This window comes from Polyodon spathula, unplaced genomic scaffold, assembly GCF_017654505.1.
Source record: "Polyodon spathula isolate WHYD16114869_AA unplaced genomic scaffold, ASM1765450v1 scaffolds_73, whole genome shotgun sequence".
NCBI lineage: Eukaryota > Metazoa > Chordata > Actinopteri > Acipenseriformes > Polyodontidae > Polyodon > Polyodon spathula.
This window is the reverse complement of record NW_024471567.1, coordinates 1-25,000: the sequence shown is the minus strand read 5'-3', so window position 1 is coordinate 25,000 and position 25,000 is coordinate 1. Positions and strand designations below refer to the sequence as shown.

General features: G+C 40.1%; 1 protein-coding gene across 1 annotated transcript; it reads right to left on the bottom strand.

Annotated features, from left to right (window-relative positions):
* Window positions 1-639: 639 nt before the first annotated feature.
* Window positions 640-24,997, bottom strand: LOC121308005 (RIMS-binding protein 2; the record flags this gene model as incomplete). The annotated part of the gene is made up of 19 exons (XM_041240298.1): window positions 640-2,074; window positions 2,642-2,827; window positions 3,598-3,990; window positions 4,403-4,894; window positions 6,475-6,626; window positions 7,105-7,965; window positions 8,353-8,462; window positions 9,184-9,290; window positions 9,775-10,004; window positions 10,794-10,995; window positions 13,358-13,390; window positions 14,126-14,176; window positions 14,409-14,513; window positions 14,816-14,938; window positions 15,845-15,934; window positions 17,409-17,492; window positions 18,694-18,834; window positions 22,906-23,031; window positions 24,965-24,997. Coding segments are annotated over 19 exons (4,833 nt in total), but the record flags the coding sequence as incomplete, so codon positions are not given.
* Window positions 24,998-25,000: the final 3 nt, after the last annotated feature.

The following is a 25,000-nucleotide window of genomic DNA, read 5'->3' as shown; positions in this document are numbered from 1 at the left end:
ACAAATCATCCAAAAAATCTTGGATTTAACACTACCATCTCTGATTTACACCAAACTCGGTGCTCAAGATTGTTCAAGGCAAAATTCCAATTTGGATTCGAATGACTGGAAACCTCTCTGAAGATTTTAATCTATTTTTCAAATCCATGCACCCAGGAGGGATATCAGGGCAGTATCTCTGGCTACAGAAGGGTGACAAATGCTGGATACCCCTTGAGAACGTGTTATGCAGTGTTCAATGCCCAAGTCTCACATCAGCTTCTACAAGTTGCAGATTTGAAATCCAACATTTCAAAAAGACAGAGAAAAAAAGTGTAATTTACTGGTGTGACTATTTATTACTCAGTTTTCTGCGATTTCCAATACAACGAACACCCAAAGAAGATCTACTAAAAGCTGGGGGGGGGGGGGCAAAATCACACAAATGTTGACACCTCTCGCCACCTTGACTAGGCTAAAAACACATATATTAGAGGCTCCCCTGAGAAAGATACATACAACATATTGAAACGTTGGGCAGCTGGCTCTTTGAGCTAAAATAAATATATATATATATATATATATATATATATATATATATATATATATATATATATATATATATATATATATATATATATACACATGGGGGGGGGGGGGCATTACGTGTTGGGTGATTTGTCATGGTTGAGCATTTTGATCCAGACGGGTAGAGGGTGACTAACTGTACTGCGGGAGGCATAATAAAATACACTAACCACAGCCACTGGAAAGCAGGATTTTAAAGAGCTATAAAACAGAAATGTAATGACCAAAAAAAAAAAACATACAACAAAGGCAAAAGATGACAAAAAAAGGACGATACAAAACAATTGGTGTTAAAAGCGGACATCCAGACCAAATGGAAACGCACCCTCGCGTATGAACCATCTGCAGGGTGCCCCATCACCCTATGCTCAGGTTTTGCTCTCCGCCCTAATGTCTTCTGTAAATCAAGCATCCAGATTTCTCCACCTTCGGTGCTCCCTTTCTCTCTCTCGAGGGGGCTTAGTGTCTCAGGAATACCTCTGTTGCGACGGTGGTGATGGGGCGATTTAGCGCCAGACACATCGTCGTCCACCACGTCTTGCCTCTTCAGCTCCCTCTTGTGCCCGTTTGACTGCACAGAGTCACACTGGCTGGAGCAGTCGCTCAGTTCCTCACAGCCCTCTGATTCAGGGCATTCCCCACACCAGCCGGCCCGCATCTGCCCGAAATGGACCTCCTCTGGACCACTGGGGAGAGTGTCCTCATCGTCCTCGGTACCGTATTCTATATCAATTTCAATCCCATTAGCAGTGGAATGCGTATTCCTTCTTGCGCCTTTGGTATTGTAATATTTGCTCTGTGCTAATTTCGTTTTTAGCAGTTCGGAAGAAATTATGTCCCTTTGCCTCATCAGCAGAGCTTCTCGTCTCATCCTTGGGCTACCGCATAATGTCTTATCAGCACTTTCTTTTAAGAAATGCCTCCCTTTTTGTTCCCTGTTGTGGGCTCTCCTGACCCTTGGCTCCCTGTCCTGTATGTAAATGCTGCCCTCCGAGTCAAAATCTTCCTCTGGAAACTTGCAGGTTTTGCTCCCAGCATCAAGGGAGGTAGAGTTATGGTCCTTGTGAGTGTGAAGCTTGTTCCTGCCATGTGAAGTACTGTACCTGACGTGGTCTTGTGATTCGTTTTCACAGGTCTGACTCAGAAGATGTGAGCTCTGCTCCCACGTGTGGTGTGTTTTGTGATTAAAGTGTGTTGCTTCTTCGGAAGCGTTGAGTTTGCTTTTAGTGTTGCACACCTCACTGTGGTTAATGCGGTCTTCTCCTGGAAACCTGGGATTTGCTGATGATTTGTTCTCACAGTTATAAGTCTCTGGGATGGAAGCCCTTTCTTCCAACCCATGACTTGGCATCTCTGTGCTACTGTGCTGCTCCCCTTCCTCCAGCTCCTGGCTCTCGTCCTCTTCCTCGGTGACCTCAAGGATGCTGAAGAGCGCCTTGCTGCGGTGGGTTTGCTCCAGGATCTTCGCTAGGATCTCCTCGTCGCTGTCCGTCTCCCAAATGTCCGACTGAGCATCCGGAGATGGCAGAAGGGACAGAGCAGGAGAGCATGTTGTCGGGAGGACATGAGGGGAGGGGGAGGTTTGAGTGTGCATGCAAAAAAAAAAAAAAAAAAAAAAAAAAAATCAAGAAAAAAGGAAAGACAATAAACCAGAAGATAAAAAAAAATCAACCAAAAGAACTCAACAACTCAACAGAAGAGAAAACCAACAGTGTTCAAAATAACAAAACACCACAACTAAATCAAAGGGCTTTATTATACCAACTTAGAACACCACACAGGACTACTGCAAGTCATTTATGTTTAGAAGTCAGGTTAATCTATTGTTGTCTTGTATGAGGTGGTCCGTTGTGAAGGCAGAAGATACCTCAGTTTCATTTCTGTCTACAATTTTATGCGATAATAATTTAGGTGACAGTGTCTGCCAATTTGTCTATTCACTAGCCTGAGTCAGATGAAATCCTCATCACCAGAAGCTGAAGAAATACACCCTACACAGCTCTTACTTCATACCCTCAGCAGCAGTACCCAAACCCTGGACTGTTAAAACAAAATGCAGCTATCTCTCTGTTACCTTTCCTGCCTCTCCAATGCTGTGGCCGCTTGCTGGCTCCTCTCCTTCCTCGTTAACTGGCGTGTCCGAGCACAGCTCCTCCTCATCCTCCTCCAGGATATCGGACAGGTCAGAGCCACGGCTGCTCTCAGCCCGGTATTCATTCAGCCGAAGGTCTCTCCTGGGCTCCGGAAGCTCAAGACACTCCTAAATAAACAAGGCAAGCTAGGAATACGCCTCCAAGGATGAGTGATGATTCAAAAGGAGGCATAGCAAACAACGATGGGGTGACGCAAGGCATGTCTTCCTCGACACATTTATTTTTTGTTTTACCCACACTTCGTTTTTGTCAACATTATTCCAATCAAAAATGAATAAAGATTGTTTTCTTCTGTAACTATTAAACACGCAATAGTGCTGAAAAGAAACGTTCCATGTCCAAAGACATGTAGTTGAAACGTTTGTCATTAAACTGTAGCTTTTTGGGGGATTTCTAGATTTTTAAACAGGTAAATAAAAATAAAAAAAATCACACCAAAAAAACCAAACATAAAAAAAACAAAAAACCCACCCACAATATAAGGACTATACATCATAACAAATGCAAGCAGATCCCAAGTCAGCACTACTGTATGAAAAGGCAGTATGTTCACAGTATGTGGAATAGCACAGTATAAAGGTTAATGACATTATAACAATAATACTTTGACTATTTCCATCCTAGTGCTACAATGCACACATCCTACACTACACTTCAATCCGGGCAGGAAAAAAAAAAAATAAAATCTACCTGTTGGAAAATATTTATCATTAAAAGCAATTATGAAATCCAGTTATAAGTCAACGGAAAATGAACGTTCAAAAACAAAATCTGGTGACTAACAGAAGGTATTATTGTTGGAAGGAAAAAGAAAACATGGTAGAAAATTCATTTTGTGGCATGTTAGTTAATTAAGTGATTAAGAAGTGATTCTAACCTCCTTTTCTTTTTCGGGTCCCTTAAGGTGACTCTCTTCCTGCTCTGGTTTGCATTTGAGCTCAGATTCCTCCTGGGTGTTGTCCAGGAACTCCTCTATAGACACTTGCCTGACCTTGCCCCTGAAGCTCTCCTCTTCTTCCTCTTGCTCTGAATCTACAGCTTCCAGTGTTTGGATGGGTCTGCCTACAAGGGCAGCAGTGTCTGCACCAGCCTCTGCACCAGCCCCATCTGTCAGCAAGCTGTCAGAACGGTCCACAGCCACGTCAGCTGCAGAGCTGTCAGTGGCTTCCGTCCTTTCAGCTTCTTCCAGAAAGTCAGAAATGGTAGCAGTAGGGCATTTCACACCACTGTTTTCAGAGTCTTTGGTTAAATCTTCTTGGGGGATGTCAGCCTGTTGGGAAATGTTGTGTGTTACACTCAAGTTTAGAGATAAAGAAGAAGAGGGATAATTTTGCTCCCCCCCCCCCAAAACTACATGGTTGCTTCCCCCCATGAAGGAGATATACGCATGTAAACAAATCTGGATCTGAGTATGCAACACATCAGCAACTAACACAGCTGGGACAAATATTCAAACAAAAACAATGCTCAGAAAACAAAACTCATAAGAGAATTCATAATTTAAAATTTTGTTTCCTGGGATCTACATTTACACAAAAAAAAAAAAAAAAAAAAAAAAGATTCTCTGCACAATAAAACAAACATACGCTTTAACAAGGTAACCATTGTGTAACCATAATGTACATTGAATGCTTGCAAGTAGAACTCTATATGTTAACAGAATTAAAATGTAAATCAATTACCTCATGGAATGCTACCGGCATCAAGTCCCCCTCTGTAACAGTGTTGGATACTGAGGTAGCGTCCAATAAAGGATCGGTTCTTGCATCTGTGTGGAGAGTGCTGTCTTCCTTGCAGATGACACCTGTGTTGCTACTGGGAACATGGGGTTCAGCCACCTCAGAGCTGGGGGTGGCACCTAGTGGAGGAGAGAGGAGCAGCACAGTATGCAGTGCTGGGGTTTTGGCTATCGTGTTCTCCACAGAGTCGCTGTACGGTGGTACAGTATGGACACACACATCAGAGTTGCTGCTGGCACTGGGGAGCATTTGCAGAGGCTGGCAGTGGGCTGTGGGGCAAAACAACTGTGATGGGATTTTGACAGGCACGGAATCGACCGATTCTCCATACGGAGACATTGTCCGGACCGTTAATTCCTTGGCCACCTGGAGAAAGTGGATTTGGGATGGGCCCACCAGCACACTCCCAGCGGTAGGAGAGGCAACTTCTAAAACCTGGAAGAAATATATTACTGGATATTAAAAGTAATGTAAAAAAAACAAACATAAAAAACACAGAAGCACTTACATTTCAAATATTTGTTCATGACAAAAATATTGGCACCTTTATATTAATAGTCTGTAAAAATGTAATAGAACTAATTAAAAAAAAAAAACACTTATTGATTGAAAACCATTACACAGTAATTAAGATGCATTATAAAGTTGACAGCCAAAACAAATTTCCCAACATCTGTTAAAGAAGAACGCTTTGGCAACACAGCAGAAGATGGTCAAGACAAAGGCGCTGGACTCACATTTCAGAAAAGCACTCGTAGCAAACTACAAAAAGGAAACGGCTACAGAACAGTATCAAAGAAATCTAGAATGCCAAAATCCACAATCAGAGCAATAACCAAGAAGCGCCACAGAACAAATTCAACTGAAACACTTGTAAGAAGTAGATGTCCAAAGAAAACTACAGAAGTAGAGAATTGTCTGAGACAATACTTTTGTCATGAATGAATACTTTATAAACTTTATTCTGAAGGCGTATGAGTCCCACCCGATCTCACAAGCCTAGAGCCAGAAATCGCTTTTACGCTGAGCAATCCAGAGCAGAAATGGCCGGGCTACCAATCCCGGAAGACAAAGATCAGCCCTGCTTCTTAACGAATACTTTAAATGAAATAAGGTTGGTTCTTTTTTTTTTTTTTTTTTAATAAAGATTATTTGTTAAATTACTAGAAATTGTGTATTTTGCTTTTTGTTTTATTAAAAACTGTTTAAAGTTTACTAAATGCGGCAGTCCTTAATCTGTTACCTTGAATTATGACATAGAACAATAAGCATAGGGTGGCAATACTTTTATCTGCAACTGTTTACTTAAAAAAAACAAAAAAAACACTGCTATTTCCTTTGGAGAAATAAACTGTGCATTATTTAACTGTTATTCAGAAAAAACTTGTTAAAAAAAAGTCTTTGCAAATATCAGTCCAGCAGATGGCAGAAATCCTACAACTGCAGGTATGAATATCTTGGAGAAGTTAATCTCGGTTTGAGATTGGCAGTTTCATATTCTTCATAACTGGCCTCCCTTGCTCCCTGAGGCCATTTGATCTATTCTGCCCAATTCATTGATGTTGAACATTTCTGAACATGAACAGAAAATGCAAACTAAAACATATTTATTTTTATAAATCCCACATGCCCCAAAGCCTAAAACCACTAAGTACATGACGTGATTCAATAGGCATGAAATACAGCATGGCTCTTCAGATGCATTACTCTAGGGGCATAAAAGGACACAGCACAAGAAATGATCAAACAGCATTCTCCGGTCCCCTACAAGTTTACAGCTGTATGGTAGTGGCACACAGAAGTACAGTGAAATGAAGCAAAGATACAATAAGCAAGGTAAATACATGGCTTGTGCAAGGGTTGTGGCAGCTAAAATCACTTACATCTGTATAAAAGATAAACAGAATTAAAATGGGAAAGACGTTCATCTGGACAATGATGCTCATGAAAATGTTGGCAGGTACATTTTAAATGCGAGTTAGGAGGTGCATTATAAAATCTTCAATGATTTTTACCTTCTGCGTGTCTGTGTAGATGGCATATCCTGTAACACGGACCCCGTTAGACGTGCCTGCTGCATCAATGGTCACCGGTAACCAGCTGACTAGGACTATTCCAGGGGAGGGGCCGGACTCCACCTGTATGTCCAGGGGGGCATCGGGAGGCCCTGCAGAGAAACAACAGCAGCACCAATCACTCCAAGCGACTCAGGCAATGATTGGGTTTGACCTTTTAACAACTGGTTGTAGTAGAATTATTACTATTATTATTAATATCATTATTAGATGTCTCACGGTTTACAACACTAGTGCGAGTGAATCATTTTACACAAGGCAGAAGATTTGAGTTTGAATTTTTGTAACTTGTCTGGAGGATGCCTGTTGTTGAATGGCTTCCCCTGCAATTCACATCTACAATCCAGACAGGGACTGTAACCAGCAAAACTGCTAAATCACACAGAGTTTAAAAGAATGTGCTGTTAACTGTTGATGTTATAGTTTAACTGTTAGTCCAGTTTAATAATACTTATTGACCAATCATTCCATGTTCCATCATTTGCAAATGTGTCAATGTAAAAACAACCTGACACAACTGTTTAAGGTTATACTAGAATACTGCCTTAGCTTCCACCCAGACATGCTCACCTGCCATCAAGGTAGTAAACTCAGTCACGGTACATTTGCGCTCCCATTGTTCCAAAGGTAACTCCCATGTCATCCGCAGTGGCCTGGCCTCCACTTTCACTTTGTACCTCATGTTTGGCCTCAGATTACTGAGACAGTACGAGTAGCACCCAGCCTTCACTACCTCATACTCCTCCTCATTTAAAGACACTGCGTGCACGTAGTTACTGTTGCTTGGCAACCAGGTGAGGGTGGCTGAAGTTGCCGTCACATTCTCTGCTTTCAGCTGCGTTGGGGCCACACAGACGTTCTGCCCCACCAGAAAGCTGCACTGCAGTAGATCCGAGTTCCCTTTCTCCGTCAGGCTCTGTACAGAGATTCGATAGGTCTTGAGTTTTACGTCCAGCCGTTCTAGAACTGCTTTGGTCTGGGAGCCGAACGGGACATTCAGTCTTAACTCTTTATCCACATAGACGTTGTAACTCCAGACGTTCCCCCAACCAGCTGGCACCAGCGGAGGGTCCCAGCTTATGATGATGCTCTTAGCAAGCTGTTTGATTAAAGTCAGCCGTCGTGGGTAAGGTACTGTGTCATCCCCTACCTCTTCCATGTCTAGGTCATACCCGTTGGCTATCAGGCTCCCCTCTTTTCCCAGGGATGGGCTCCTCTCCTCCTCCTCCGGCACGGAAAGCTCCGTCTTGTCCGAGCTGTTCACACTCAGGCGGAGGTTCTTCTCGCTGCTGCTGTGGAAGCTGCTTTCCTGGTAGGAATTGTGGGAAATGTCGCTGACCTCCGGCGGGTGAAAGCTCATCATGTCATCGTCGGACACTCGCTCCACAAAGTTAGATGGGACCAGCCCTCTGCGCCCGTCCATCAGCTCCCCTGGAGAAATGTTAACAGGCAGAGTCAGTGTGTGTGGGAGAACATGCCAACATCCCTCTACAAACACTAAGCTGCTGCTTCTGTATTACCCAGGTGTGAATTTTACGAATAGCAAACTGCTGTGATTTCCCAAAGCTGTGGCTGTTGTGGGCTGCCAATTGTAATAATTAAACCCATGTTTCATGAGGATGACATTTTACTTGTATAAAGTAGATTAACCTTAGACTTCTAATCCCAATTTGTTTTAGCAACTGTTTACTGCAACATTTTCAAACAAATCTTTCACGCCGTGTATCGCAGTTTAAGTTTAAAGGGTACAGCTGGAACTTTACATATACTGATCTTGCCTACCTCACCAACTAACCAATGAGAATAGTCTGATACAACCTTCATAAAAGCCATCCTCGTCCATATCTCCACACGCATAGATGTACTCTCCAGCAGTGAGGGGAAGCTCAGCCTCAGGGTTTTCATTTGGACCATCAAAAGGATTGTAACTACAAATACAAAAAAATAAAGACTAATAAAAACACGGGCTTCATTTTTGTTCCCATAAACTGATTCCAAATTGTATTTTTTCCTCCCCAGTTGGGATGCTGCTACCACACAGTTTTACAGCTGGAGTCAAGTCAAAAGCATGTTTGACTTGCCAAGGATTCCACCCAGCGTTTCCAGCTCGGATCTGAACTATGGAGCCCCTTGTCCTTGTATCTTAGCTCAAGCTGAGACACATATCAGTGTCAATCACCATGCAGATTGCCCAGTCCTTCTTTCAGAACCGGCTGAGAATTTCAGTAACCAGATATCAGTGTTTTTGTGAACAGAAATAAAAGGATCCCACATGGCTCAGCATGCTGATGAGGGTCACCTCAGAAGATCGTGTCCATGTGGGCGAGGTACATGTAGCCAAGAGTTCACATGACTGATTCACATACAGCAGCCACATTGGTCGGAGTTCAAGGTCAGCAGAAAAAAAAAAAAAAAACAGCCCAAGGTTGTACATATAGAGTAACCCTGCAAATATCAAGTCAGCATCTCTGATCTTTGATACACAAGGTGTTGAAAGTTCTGCTGCTGACCTGCTAACATATATATGGGAGTGTTAAGTATATCATATTTCCGGGTCAGCTTTAGTAATTAGTAATCAAAGTGGTACTCTGGATTGCACTGTGCAATGTTAACGTACGGCTTGTTGTACTATGGATCAGCTGTTCGTACCTGTATCGTGCAATGAAAACCTGCAACTTAGCAGGGGCTCGGCGCTCAGGTTCAGGTATCGGGGACACATCGATATCCAGCTCCTCAACTTCACTCGCTGTGTCCACCTGGGAATAAACCACCAGTAAAAGGGGTAAAAAGTGGTGTAAGAAAATTGAGTCCCGTTCAAATATCAATGGTTTAAAAGAAAAGCAAAAAAAACAAACAAACTAGTGTTCGATGTGTATATAACGTAACATACACTGAATTAGTTGGTGCGGTATGTCCCAGGTTCCAGTTCATTTCTGCTAGGGTTTTGCCCCCTTTGTCATGGCAAATACAAAAACTAGTACCACTAGCAGCATAATCCAGGGCTGTCATTGGATTTTCTCATTAAATACAACATTTGCCAACGTTTTCCAGCCTGTGGTTATTCCACAAAGCATGGATTCACATTTTGCCTTTCCTTGCTGCTGCGGTATATCTAAAAGTTGCTGACCAAAACAAAAAGCAATATATGTATAGAGAGATATATATACAGCTATTAGAAAGTACTTTACACCTTAGGCACTTTGAATTGTATATGGCAGTTCTTATTATTGTGATTCTCACCTCGGGAGTAGGGCAGGACTTTGGGGTGCTGTGCTGAAAGGACTCCAGTTTGGGAGTGACTTGCTGTGGTTCAGATATGGGAGTAGTGGGAGTTGGTTCCTCCTCTGCTGATTCCGTGCTGACCGCTGTGGTCTCTTGGTGCTGAACAGACACCTCCTCTGAAACGGGTTCTTCCTTAGGAGTCTCTGCTTCTGGGGAAGCAGGAGCAGGGTGGGGAGCTGCTTCCACCTCTGTAGGGGTGAAAGAATCATTGGCCACGCAGATCCAGTTTTAAAAAAGAGGTACATTGCTACATCACCACAACCAAGCCATTGGAACAGATGAGGATTTATTTATGTATTTACCTCATACTGAAAAGCATACTCGTACTTGCAAACCTATAATTAAGATACATGAAATGCAAGCAAGTTAAAAAAAAAAAAAAAAAAAAAAAAAAATCCCGGTAAACAATGACCCTGTACCACCATCACCTGGAGAGCGAACACATGTGCAAATTGTTAAAATCTCCAATACATGTAAAATTAACCTGTGTCATCTGCTGTTTAAAGTCCCATTCTGCTGAAATCACCACCCAAGGCAACAGCCCTCTATAAAGTGAAAGTGATCCTCTCCCTTTGATTCATATTAAAAATTGTACCCTCTGAAGATATTTCAGAAAAAAAGCTGCTGTCCAGTTCCAGACTTGTCAAGCTGACATCCCCCAGACTGATCACAGCCCATGAACCACATGAATCTATAAGCAGACGTTAGAAAAATGGATTTTGACATTGCACAATTTTCCTATAACTATGCACCATAAATGCTGACTTCTGTTCTGTGCCATTACGCCACTTCCAAGACTGCACGCTAACACTGATCAATGCAAATACATTGCATGAGAAATTCTCCATCAGTTGTGTATTAGACTGCATCAGGTGGTAAAGACAGAATCTAAAAATGCATTGCACCATTGTTTCCTTTTTTCAATAGCAGTCTTTGGTACCCCCTTACACTCTCTCCCCAATAAAACAATACTATACCTTTCTCCTCTGGCACTTCCACTCCATTGTAGAGGGTCAGCTGGGGTTGTAGGTCTAGCTCTGCTGATGCGGTGTTCTCCGATTCGGAGTTCAGGACAGTAATCTTCCCTGCCTGCAGACGGAATCGCTCCAGTTCGTGGCACAGAAGGCCGAACTGTTCACTCTGACTTCGACATTTTTCCTCCAGCTCCCGAACTTTTACCTGACAGGGAGAAGTTACCCATTGGAGTGTCACTTTTGCAGCTTTCTATCCATGCAGTGGAAATAGAAGCTTTTTTTTTTTTTTTTTTTACGAAGGCGTTAGGGAGATTACTTCATTATTTTCTTCCTATTTAACTCACCATAATGTCACCAATAATTAAGTTTGTATAGCTCTCACATTTATCTTTTTACAAATCACTAGAAAAAAAAAACTTACATGAAAAAGGGCAATACACACAAACATGAACACCAAAGAGTTCACTAAATTCCAAATAAGAAATAACAAAACAAATAAATAACAATAATGGGTGAGAGAGAGAGAGACAGAGAGACACGCACACACAATGCAGAGTGGAGGGTTGAGTACGAGTTAAGCATGAAGCTTAAGAATTGCTTTAGTGGGAACTCAAATGGACTACAAACATTTTTAAAACCGGTCAGGTGAAAGAGGTGTTTATCTTTGTTCCCCTCTTGTGGGGAAAGTTACTTTTAAAAAAGTAATCCAAGCTACAATTTGCTTGAACTAAATTTTACTAGATATATTAGTTTACTGCCTTGAACATTTTTTTTTAGCAGTTACTGCTCAAGCACAGTTTATATTTTATAGAATGCTACAGCCCAATCTTTGAAAATCCAGCTAGTGAAATCACTCATTCCCTCTTTTGACACCATTTTCTAGCAAGATGATGCAAATAGAGCACTGCTGTGACATGTAAGGTTTGACTTGCCACTAATTTCATTTTTAACATTAAATGAAAAAGGAACCATTGCAGTTACTGAGAAATAAACGGATTACAGTAATGCATTACATGCATTACCCCCTACCAATTACCAATATGACAATACATATTCCTATTAATAATTAAATACTGCTAAGTTCATACAATATGCTATCATCAGCAACCAAAAGTATATAACTATTTTACGGCCAAGGGCTAACAAGAGAGAAAAAAAAGTAATCTTCTGACAGTTAAATGATAAAATTGAATACGTCTGCAAAACCCTTTTTTAAGAAGTAAAAGGGGGTAGAAGAGAAAGCTGCAGACCAGCTTTAATGCTGCTTCCTAAGTGTTCAGTTTCAGTTCCCAGTATGAAGACCACTGAACCACAACATCCTGTGGGGGGTATTCATTCATATATGGGCTGAAATGAAACTCAGGCCTAATTACTAAATATAGCTATAGTACAGCTGTTAGCCCCAGACTTGGTCATTATTTATTGCAATTTAATTGAATACACACACACACACACACACACACATCTTCTGCCACATGGTCTACAGTTGCACCCAACCCAATGGCAGTCTAGAGGTGAAGTGAGATAAAACTAGTTTTTTTTTTTTTTAAACTACTATTTCAGTCACAACCTAAGACTTTCACTTGATACACAATGGTGAAACTTATTTGTTTACATTGTTATCTTATATGCCATCTTTCCTAGCTTTGTGTCGACAGTGTTATCGTCAACGCCCTGGACCATTTACAAAGCAAATCTAATAATAGTGAATTACTGAAAAAATGAGTTTAAAAGAGCAGCTTAGCCACATATAAGGGACCCACCCATGGAGTGTGCAAACCAACTCAGGGTCTAAATCTAGAAAGGGATGGGATTGGGCTACTACACACATCTGATACCTGCATGCTGTCCAATGTGTTCTGGTTAGCGGCAAGAATACAAGCACAAAAACAGTAAGCATGCTGATAATCCAAGCCAGAGAAAAGGTTAATAGATTAAATAAAAAAGGGACATTGACATTCAGAGCTTTAAAGGCCGCAGTGCACCACAAATATGTTTTTTTCTCATCTCCTAGCTCTCTTAAAATAATTGTCTGTTTATTCATTCTGTTAGGACAAGGGACACCGCTTAAAACAAAACATGTGTTTTCCCATTTTGCAAGCTACCCAGACTTCAGGATCAACACATAAAAATAGAATTTTTTTTCCATATTTAAAAAGGTACAGATTTAACTTCTGTATTAGTTTTGGTACCTGTTTAAGTATTTATTGCATTTTTGTGAATGTCTCCTTATACTCTACATTATACAATCTAAACTATAAAACTGGTAAACAGTTAAAACTTACTATTCATGATTTTAAAAACACTGACTGCGGGGAAATTAACATCAAGACACAATGAGAATGAAACCCCCTCTCTATTTAATAGAGCACAATGTGGACGACCACTCCTGTTGCTTTCATATTACATATATTCCTAGCTATTTACATTTAAAATACATATCTTAATATCTTCTTATAACCCTGTAAATATGAAATACTGAAAAAGTATATAAAAAAAGACATATTTGCGATGCATAGCCTTTAAAATGTAATGCACAGTTCAAAATGGAACAAAAAGGACAATACCCTCTCCGCCCGATACACTAACTGGATCAAGTCCTACAACGAAATACATGTTGAATTTACTAAAATGAAAAAAAAATAAAATAAAATAAAAGAAACAAAAAACATCTGTAAGAAAAAGGATGTCAAACTGAACAAAATTTAGCCCCACAGTTTCACAGTGGATGAAATGTATAACTGAAGAGCAGACAACCAATGAAAAAATATATAAATCTAACACTTTTCTATATGAGTCAACATTTTTTAAATGTGCATATTGCTTACTTTGTAGATGAACATCATAAAAAAGGAGGTTGTGTGCACTATAGCAACGGATAGCCCTGGTTCCCTAAAGGGTCAGACTCACAGCTCAACCACAGGGACCGATTACTCCAAGCTGTCTCCAAAGGAACTTGCATTTTTAATGGGTAAAAAATTTAATAGATCTAACCAGGCAAAATAAACTTCATATAAATAATAAATGAATCTATCCACCCTTCAGAAAGTGATTCAATGAATAAGGCTTCATGGGGATTCCAGCTGTTTGCAGCTGCACGATGGTATAGTTCTCTCAGAAGATGCAGTACTCCCAGGCTGCATTGTAAAGCTCTCAAATGTATACAGTAACTAGGGCTGATTTGTAGCTTTTAATAATATGTCGTTATAGGTTGTGGCTACCATATGTGTCAAAAGATGTGGATAACACATAAAATGTTAAAAATAAACCAAGTAAAACACATTAATAAAAAATAATGAAATAAAATCCAATAAAAGCTGGTATTCTGTACTAACCTCAAGTAACTGCACCACCCCCTCATGTTCCTTCTTAGCAGCCACTTGAGCCTTTGTTCAGAGATAAAAATAATAATAATAACTTTAAAATTTAACTACAGAGGTGTCACAATTATATTTGTTATGGTTGTGTGTAAATACTTTTAAAAACATCAGCAGCTGATGCCAGTGGCACACAGTTTCAGGTTTTGTGTCTGTGTTGTAGACCTTTGCTGTACTGATGCCTGTAAATGGCACAGTAACTGCAGGCCAGAATCAGGTTGCAGGTCATCACTTCTCCTACCTTCTGCAGCCGTTGAACCTCATCCTGCTTGAGTCTGAGAACGGTCAGCGCCTCCTCATGTTCTGACTCGAGATGCTGCCGTCGCTCAGCTACCTCTCGCATTTGCTGAGGAGAGACCAGGAAACACGGGACAGGCATTATCAGTTGCTTCATGACACATGGCAGATGCTTCCATATAGCCCCAGAAACTTACATAACTGGAGCCAACTGGGTATGCGGTTCCATAGATACAGTGTATGCAAAACCTCAAAGTGGGACAGATGTACACCCGTATGCACTGTATCCATCAGGGATAAATAACATGAAGATCTTCCATGCATTTTTACCAGGGCATGATCTATAAGCAGAAACCTCACCAATAAGCAACACATACTAAAATGGTTCAGTTTTACATCTAGGCCGACTACCTTTAGCACCTGCTCTAGGTTATCCAGTTTGGCTTGGAGTCTCTGGTTCTCCTCTAGAGCTGAATTGCGTTGGGCAGTTACTGCTGAGAGATTATCCCTCAGCTCATCGTTCTCAGACTGGACCTGGACCAAAAAAAAAAAAAAAAAAAAAAAAACACAACATTTCGGTTCAGCATAGCTGCCAGGCTTTGAAAATGCACGGTTAGCAGCTGCTTATATATCCAATTACTGCACAAATTACTGACAGGAACAGTCTGAAAAGTGACGACTCTACTGGCCATTTGGAAGACTTTACAGCATTTTACCACCCCCAGCTTTCTGATATCTGCCCAAAGCAATTTAAATCCCTCGTCAGTGCCGTGCTGTTGACAGTTTTATGGCAGGTTATTTTATGTCCGCTCACTGCAGTCGCTGTCACAAGAGATTTCTATACAGCTGTTGAATCGATACATAAACCAAGAGCAAAAATCTAGGAATTAGGCAATAGTAAGCCAATATCTGAATCTGTATGATGAAAACAGACAGTTGAACTGCATTATCTTTTTTTGTACGCCTAAAACCACAGCTACTGTTCACAAGGATGCTAAAGAGTTTGCCATATGCACTTTAGTTTATTAATTTTTATTTAATCCAGAATCATTTTCGTTATAAAACGGTTAAGGAGGTCACTGTTCAACACGTAACACTGCAATGACAAATAAAAATGCACATATTTTTCCACTGCACTTCCCTGTCTGGGTACGGAGTAACTGATACTGTGTATAAAAATCTAATACACACTTCAGTTGCAAGCTGTTTTGTAGCCCGATGCTAACAGCATGGCTGACTGCTCAATCTCCAGGCTCATCACAATAATTTAAGTACTATACTTAAATCCAGGACTGGGTGCAGGACACAGTGGGAGTTTCTAAACCTGTAAACGGACACCAACCAACCGTACGTTAATATAAATAACTGTGGAACTGCTTTTTTTATTGCTGTGTATGTCCAGAAAGAAACAGACCGTGAAGAGAGACCATGAAGAAATACCTTGTCTAGTAGCTCTGCCTTCTGGCTTAGATGTCCAGTTTCCTCTTTTAGTTGTGCATTTCTACCTCGAACATCGATCAGCTCGCTCTCCTAACAGACAGAAAAAAAAAAAAAAAAAAAAAATCACAGCCAGCACACCGTTGAGAATGGAACACTGATATTTTTACGGATAAGCGTTTCTCTAGATAAGTGTTAGGACTTTATTAGGACCTGTACCTAAATGTAGTGTTGGGCCACCGTGCATCTTGATCACAGCCTTGACATAGAAGGTGCTGGAAGTTGATCCATTCAGTCCATTAACATTTTATGTAATCGGTGCTGAGAGGCATGCAGAGGATCACCAATTGCCAAATCCAATTGGGTAGTAAGGTCCCAATAAAGCAGCCAGGCAGTGAATATGGGGTGCCTCCTCTATATCCCTTTCACTGAGGATAAGCTTTCCCAACAGGATAGTAAATACCTTGAATAGAAGGATACTTATCTGGGTGTTTCACCTGAGAGATCGCAAGTTCATTGTAAACAATTCAGTGACACTTAAGCCAATCAAAATAGGATTTGTGCGAATGGATACAGAGACAGAGAGAGGCATCCCCGATCACATTATTTAGTAAAGGTAGATGCTATAACTAGCGAGGAGGACTCTTTCCATAACCCCCCGCCATTAAGAAAGGATGTGTTTGGGGCTCCCGGGTAGCGCATCCAGTAAAGGCGCTTCACGTGGAGTGCAGGATGTGTCCTATAGCCTGGAGATCACAGGTTTGCATCCAGGCTATATCATTGCCAACCGTGACTGGGGGTTGCCCTGCCGACCTAAGTCCTCCCTACCTGGGCGGCGCTCGGCCAATTGTGTGCCGCCCTGGTAGGGAGGGCTTAGGTCGGCAGGGCACTCCATGGTTTACTGCACACCAGCAAACCCTGAGGGTGACAGGGTGCCTGTGGGTCTGCAGTGTTTATCCACACAATTTAAGGTAACACACGGTTTATATTGTGGCTGCTGCTTGTCCTGGTGGAATGAGACACTGGGCTTGCAGTAATTTAGTAACCAAGCTTCATTTTCAAACCTGTTGTGGGGCCAATTCTCCCAGCCATAGTCATCTGCTACTACAGGTTACACTGACACTGTCTTAACAATGAAATGAGCACACTGTATTAATTGAGAATATCCAACCTTCATTTAGTATGGGACTAACATCTTTTTCTACCTGTTTTTCAGATCAGCTTTAATATCTACAATTTAATAGGCAACTACCAAAACAATCCTGTAGATTATTTTATGTACTCTTATAATCTGTATTTATGATCCTTGATGCACAGCATGCATTACAGTAGATTCCACTCCCTGACATATAGCTAGATAACTTCAAATCAACTACTTTCTGCTAAAAAACACAGAAAAAATACAGTGCTATAATAAGAGAGGAATGTAAAACTGACATAGCGTTACATTTTTTGCAATGTTCTACAAAATGTTGAACAACCTTTTATTTTTCAATAAGCACTGTATCCCTGTGTTTGGGAATGAAGTACAATAGCAAATGTGGGGAAGAGCCGGAAACTTTCTTACCAAATCCTGACATCTCTTCTGTCTTTTCCGTACTTCGTGCTCAAGATTTTCACATTCTTTTCTTTTTTTGCAAAGCTCAGTTTCCTTTGGATAAGCCACAAAGTTCCAGATTAGTTGCGACAGATCATTGCAACTATCAATGAAAATGTCTTATAGGATTATTTACATGTAATACTTGTAATAATTTTATTTCTAGTGTGTGCAAAAAAAAAGTAACACCTGTGTGAGTTCCTTTATAACTGTAAATCTGACTGATAATAATCCCCCACTGTACACACAATTTGTTCCTAGAATCAGACACCAAAGTATATTATAAAATTTGTTTACTTTAATTATTCTAAATGCATTTCATATAGGCCACTGAACAGGGGAAACAGCTTATTTTAACCAGGTTACCAGAATAGAAAATAATCAAAGTATTATAGAAATATTAGAGAAGTGCTGTACGGCACTGGCCAATGTCACCTCAACATCAGTTTAATCCTGTCCAGGCTAGGAGGTATAAAGAGCTGAGACTTTCACACAGCTTTGTGACCGCAAAAGGAAAATTAATTATTAAAAAGCCAACTGCTCAGCTTCCATCCAGGCAGAATCTCAACTCAACCCACTGACACATACACAGAGGTGTCGGTCGACAGGGTTTCACAGCAATTGCTTGGTACTGCATCGCTGAATTTCAAGAGAGCAAACTTTTCAAAATAGTAAATACTTTAAATGTTATCAACAAATAAATAATGGCCAGTCAGTGGATTTATTGACTTAAATGTTACTAGTCTGAACAATGATCTGACTGGTTATTTCTGGTATTCAAACAATTCCTTCTAGAGTGTAGTTGTGTTGAGGTACCCTGAGAACTACTCAAATCAAATAACAGCACAGACAGGAATCACAGTTACGCTCTGCCTCGATTGCAACAAAGCAGAGTAGACTGCACCATGCACATAGGCACTAAAGCTCAAGTGTTTCTTGTGAATACTGCCACTAGTCTAAACTCAAGTGTAGCAAGTTCTAAATATGGTTGTAAATGTTGTTTACAACAGGGCTTGCAGGTTGGTTCTTCAGCGCTGTTGCATGATGCACTGTACACTGTAGATCAAAGCCCTTTCATGTCCTAATGCTTGGAGGTCACACTGCTTTTATAGCCAATCTAAATAATCTCATTGCATATGTATGCGTTCACTTGCAACTGTGTGAGAAACCAAGTACTAAGCAGAGCAAGAAACTCCCAACATCAGTATGAACGAACACAGAACTTGTTGTTTAAGGAGCTACGAGACTTGCTCACCAATTGCTGAAGTCTCTGGTCCTCCTGTTCTAAAGCAGGGTGTTCAGGAGTTAAACTCGGTTTATGCTTCTCCCAACCATTGGTCTTTTCGAACCTGCCTATCTGAGGTTCTTCATGAACTAATGCACTCTCAGTTTTGGCCTGGAATAAAAATAAAGTTGGGAGATACAAGCGTTAAATTTCAATGATCCATTTAAATGTGTGTATTTAAATATACACAGAATTTGTAGATACATTTTGCAACCTCTATAAAGAAAAACAGTAAACAGATGAATCATCTTATTGGAGACATTTGAGATTGCAATCATATCAAGTGGCAGCTGTTGCACATGAAAACACTGCTCATAAATAATACAAGTTAAAAATGAGATAGTGAGAATGCAAAAGCAGATTTTATCATTAAAACTGTATTAAGCAGGCACCAGCGCAAACAATGATGCAAGTGATAAGGTAGCAGATGTAACCCTGCAAACTGATAATATTGTCACCTAGATACCAATATCCATTGCAGATGTGCTGCTGAGGCAGACTAGAAATCCAGAGCAAAGCACAATTCTGCAATGGTGTCCCGGGCCATTAGGAGTAGGTGGCATTTAAAAAAGCACAGATGGTACACTTGTGCATTAAAAATAAAAATCACACTATAGCTTGTAATTACTTAACAAAATTAATTGGATTTTAATCTGTTTTACTTTTATCTCTTAGCAAGCTGCTTTTCCTATAAACATGACCCTGTGGTTTTTGTGCATGTTGGTATAAATTACATTAGAGAAAAAAAAAAAAATTCTGGCAAGGAAATTTCAATGGAAAATGTGTCTGTCAGGTTCACCACCTGTCATTGGCAAAGGGGATGAGAATAACTTTTAGCTGAATAAGAGCAATAAAACAAGTGGACAGCTGGCTGGTGTGAGCAAGAGGGTCTTGACTCCATAAACATCTGGGACTGTCTTTTGGGAAAATCTGGATTATTTTCAAAAGGCAGCCTGCACCTAAATAAGCTGGGGGCTAACATCCAGTTAATAATTTAAACTTATAGTGGGGGAGGGAGGGGATAACGAGACCTCCAATAGCTTGTTCATGAATCAAACTACCCCTGTCACTCTGGAAGGTAGTAAACCTCTTGGGGTCTGCTTTACCGATCATATATAAACATTCCTATCAACACTGTTCAACCCTTTTCAGCTGACTGTGCCAACTTGCATCTAGCTTTAATCAATATTAGGTCTACTACTATTTTCTGTGCAGATTATAATTTTTACTCTTCATTTGAATCATTATCTATTATTTTCTGATTTCCTGTCTACGATAAGATTATGTTACTTGGGGATTTTAATATACATGTTAACATCGAATCTGATCGAAGAAAATGTAAGGCTTTTAGATTCTCTTGATTACGTTTGGCGTGTTACAGGACCTCCTCAAACCGTGGTCACACCATTGATTTAGTGATTTCTTTGGGTTTTGCCGTTTATAATTCGTCAATGGTAGAACTTATTTTTGCATTGTTTTTGAGGCTACATTGTCTTTATCCAATAAAAGCGTGCTGCGTACTATCCAAACACGCAAATTCTTCAACCACAAAAACATTTAACCTGAAATGGTGAGACTATCACCAATCACTGCTACCCACTCTCTGTCTACTGAGGAGTTATTCGGGAGAACTAATCTAATTTTATGGCAGAGAAATCTTAATAGTGTAATGTGTAGTTTTCTCTAGCAATCATGACTAAATATTATTTTGTATAAACATCTGGAATATTGTTGTATATTATACCCAGTTAGTTAGGTCTGTCGTTTTACCCGACTTGAATGTCATTTCAATATGTTTAGATTTACAAAAATTCTAAAAATGTTAAAAGGGAACCATTTTTTTTTTTTTTTAAACAAGATGAAACAAAGAACCCCTTCCCTTAAACTTTAACTAACACCTGCTCTGCTGCTGAAATGCAGATGTTGCGTCTCTGTCCCGGGATGACCTGTCCCAGTGCATCCCAGAATCCAGCAGGAAGTGCTGGACCAGCTTCCTGGCACGCGCACTGCGCAATGCATTTCATTTGTTTTGTTTTTCTATTCTTTTCAACCCTGATTGCATTTTTTCTCTGGATTACATCTTTCATAAAGTAATCACGACGGATTTGACACCCTCAACACAACAACAACAATAACCTGAAATACACACAAACACAACTTACTCTAAAATGCCACACAGCATACGAATACTGGCTCCCTTTTACATTAAAAATAGCAAACACCCACAGGGGTATCGCTAATTCTCTAAGATCACAGATTTACCTGAATGGAAGTATGTCTTGTTGCGTTTTGTGCATATATTTGCACCATCACTGGCTGCATTTTAGAAACTTGCACAAATACCCGGTGCATATTTGATGCACATAAGGGAGACGCCCCTCTGATTCTCTGCTTGCAGGTGCTGGATCATTTCTACACTGCCATCAGTCTAGTACCGTTGCTGAACACATTCTACACTATTTCAAAACCAACACCTATTTGCTTTGTGCGCTGCACACAAAAAGATAATATTACCCCTCACTGACCCATCCTTAAAACAACACAAATTGATACTGGTGAGAAATGAAACCTGTATTCTGTTCACACATAAAAAAAAACACAGATTCTAGACATTCATTAACTAGGGTTTGGCTGCTAAACAAGTTAATCAGAACTCAGTCATCTGCAGGAGCTCAAATAGCAGGAAAAAACACAAAGAGATTAAATATATATATATATTTTTTTATACATGTTCCATTTTCTATTGAGTCACACAGGTGTTTTAGAAAAATAATAATTTTCTATTGCATCTTGTACATTCCCATTACCCCCTATTGGATTTCATTTCACACTAATACACATTTGCACAGATCGTTCCCATCTATTTAAATGGACCCTGGAAAAGACATTATGACCTACCTTGCGTTTATTTGCTTTAGCCAAACCACAGAACCTGGAAAAGTCTTGGTTTGCTGGCTATGTCTTACGTACCGGCCAGAACCTTCTCATTGCTGCCACAGCAACAGGGAGAGGATTTACTAGACTGTACCACTTTACAGGCAAAGGGGATTAACATCTACAGGGCATGTTCCCTTAGTAAATTAAATAGGTCAAAAAAGGAAAAAAAAAAAAGTCATACAATAATTATACTGGTTCTACATGTAAGACACTGACTATGCTTATTTTTTTTCACACAAAGAAAGCACTTCAAATACTATCCATGCACCTTTTTTTCCCCCACTGAACAGTGGTATAACCCTAAATCCACATTACGTCTTACCAGATATCATCACTGCTAGCAATTTGGATCAAATCTTCATGAATATTTTTCACTGGCATGAAGGGGGGGGTCTAGGAAACAGGATGACCGTAATAAAAGGATACGTCCCAGCAAACTGCTGACTACTGTATAAGCTGTTCAGTGTCCCAGTTTTAACCCTTGAGATAAAAGTACTGTCCTTATAATCTTTTTTTCGCAACAGTGTTCTTTCAACTCAGACAGGTTATGGTCAATGGAGTTTACTGGAATGTATGCAATATGCTTGCTTAATCAATCAATTAATAAATACATTACATACATTAATAAATACATACATACATAAATAAAATGCAGCATTATAGTAGTTTTCCCACTACATGTTTATAAAAAATAAAAAGATAATGAACATGCAAGACTCCTTACTAACGTATAAAAACGGGGTGCCTGTTTATTCCCCACATCGTGTTTGGGAAAGGATTAGCAAGCACACAATAAAGAGCTCATCTTGAATCCATGATGAAAATGCATTTCTCTTCGAGTCCCTTGCATCACTGTTTTTCCACTCAATGCATTATCCCTTTCAGCTGCTGTCACAGATTTTAGCATGATCATCAGAGTAGTAAAATTTTGCACATTATCTGTGCTACACCAGGTTTAAGTGTTTTATGGTGCTCACATTTAGACCTACCAGTATTTAGACAACCACTGCATAAATGAGAACTCCATGCATCTCCACTTGAAACAGTGGACAAGTAAAATAATGTAACATACTAATATTTATATAATGTCCAGTTTTACATATTTTCAGTACCAAGACAGTGAAACTATTCAATTATTTATGCTAGACTAGCATCGTCTTTAATTAAAGCCCAGGTTATGTTCATGTTTTATGAATGCAACCCAGTGTCTGGTTACACAGACAATGAGAAGTTAGCCACCCTTACCTTTCCCTGGTAGTTCACAATCTCTGGCTCTCTTGTTGACGATAAGGCCAACTGTCTCTGCAACCGCAAGACCTCCTTCTGAGACTCCCGCAACAGCCGCTCAAAATCACTCCCACCCGACTGGCCCTGTGCACAACAGAACAGGAACATCAAACAAACCAAGGAGGGGGCGGTAACGCTCAAACCATGTCCAAACACACACAAGGTATTTTTTCTTGGCTTATCCAATAAAAGGCACCACTGTTGGTTTGGATCCAGGCCAAAGCCAGTGGCAGATCTTGGCTAGGGGTACCCCACAGAACGCTGCAGTGACCTCAACGGGGAGAAAAAAAGCCTGGGTTTAGTTCACTTCATCAACCCGCTACTGCTCAGGGGACAGCGATTCCCCAGGCTGGGCCCTTGCAGTCAGGCTTCGGTAACTTGGTACCCTGTCATAACAAAATAACTGAAAAGAGGCAATTGGCACAGCAGTCGGACAAAAAAAAAAAAAAAGTAACTTTCGCAAAATACCACAAAAAAAAACAAAAAACAGCCTAAATGTTCACCACAACCCCTCTGTTCCAGTGATACTTGACATAACTTTTTTTGTATTTTTTACTGACTATTGGTTCCATTAAAGCACTGCACGTGCTTCCAACAAATCTATTTTAGCGCTGCAGTAATTTAAAGATTAAAACTGATCAAGCGCTTGTACCATCTAGTGGAGGCACATCTTGCCTACAGCTTTAATAGCAGCATGCAATTACTACACTAGTACAGCTGCCACTGCCAATAGCAGGCTCTTTGCTGTGTGTTGTGACACATACAATACACAAGGTACCAACGGAGATATACAGATAGATAAAATAAAGAAAACAAAGAAAGAAAAGGTTCAAGTATGTTCATGGCTGGCATCCACAACACTAACCCTGGTTATGATTTTTAAATAGAAACTGCAGGAACATTCCCAAGTGAGAATGCTTTCCCAGGTTGGTGGCCCTATGTTCAAAACTCATGCAATACTCATTACAGGAGGTATTAACTGAAGAAAATGTTGTAAAAAAAAAACAAATTACTGCAACTTGGCCAAATAACGACAGTTTTTTGTTTGGGGAAGCGAGAACATCCTTACAGTAAGGATTAAAGTCCTGCTAAAGAAATATGATCGTAAGAATTCTGGACTTCAAAGTTTGGGAGTCCAATATAAAGCTTGGACAGATATTTGGGTCAAGTCATAAAAATGTGATGGTTCAGTGAAAAAACTTTCCAGGGATTTACTATAAAATCTGCTTTTATATTTTCAAGGTAACAGACAACAGTTATAAACAGTTGTTTATTTCCAAGTCCGCCAGTGATGATGCGCAAGAATTCGCCCTTGGCATTAACAAGTAAGAAGCATTAAGAATGCCTTGTAATTTTCCAGCTGCAGACTTATTTTGACATTTTTAACGAAAGGGGGACCGCAAACCTCCCCTCCTCCAATCCATGATGCTGTGTGTGGGTATTTCCTGTAGATTTTTTTTGTTGTCCAGCAGGGGGTGTGCTAGGATAAGCACATTAATTATGAAGCAGTATACTTACCATGCATCTTCATTTATCAGCCTCAGTGAGATCAGATGTTTTTATAATTGAAGTAAAATTAAGATTCCCAATCAATATATATATTGAAGTATATATATATATATATATATATATATATATATATATATATATATATATATATGGAAACAGAACCAGACAATCGAAATTATAAAGTCCGCTGTTAATATTTCAGGTTTTTCAACAATCGTGCACAATTAAAACAAGTGGTTGGTAAAAAAAATAAAGCCCTGGGGTCCCTTTGTTATTCGTAAAGATTTTTATATCACGGTGCTACAATGACTCTCTCAGTAGGATATGTTAAATCCCTTAACCATTCCCAATGCTTCAGTTAGAACACTGACATGCAGTGAGCCAACAAAGGGAAGAGCCTTGAGAGGCCAAATGGCCTTTCCTCGTTCCCAAACTATTCTTATGTTATTAATAATTTAAGATGGTTAGTAACTGTGTGTGTGTGTGCGTGGGGGAGCCTCGTAGTTACCTTTCCTTTCCCAAAGCGAGACTGAAGCTCCCTGCA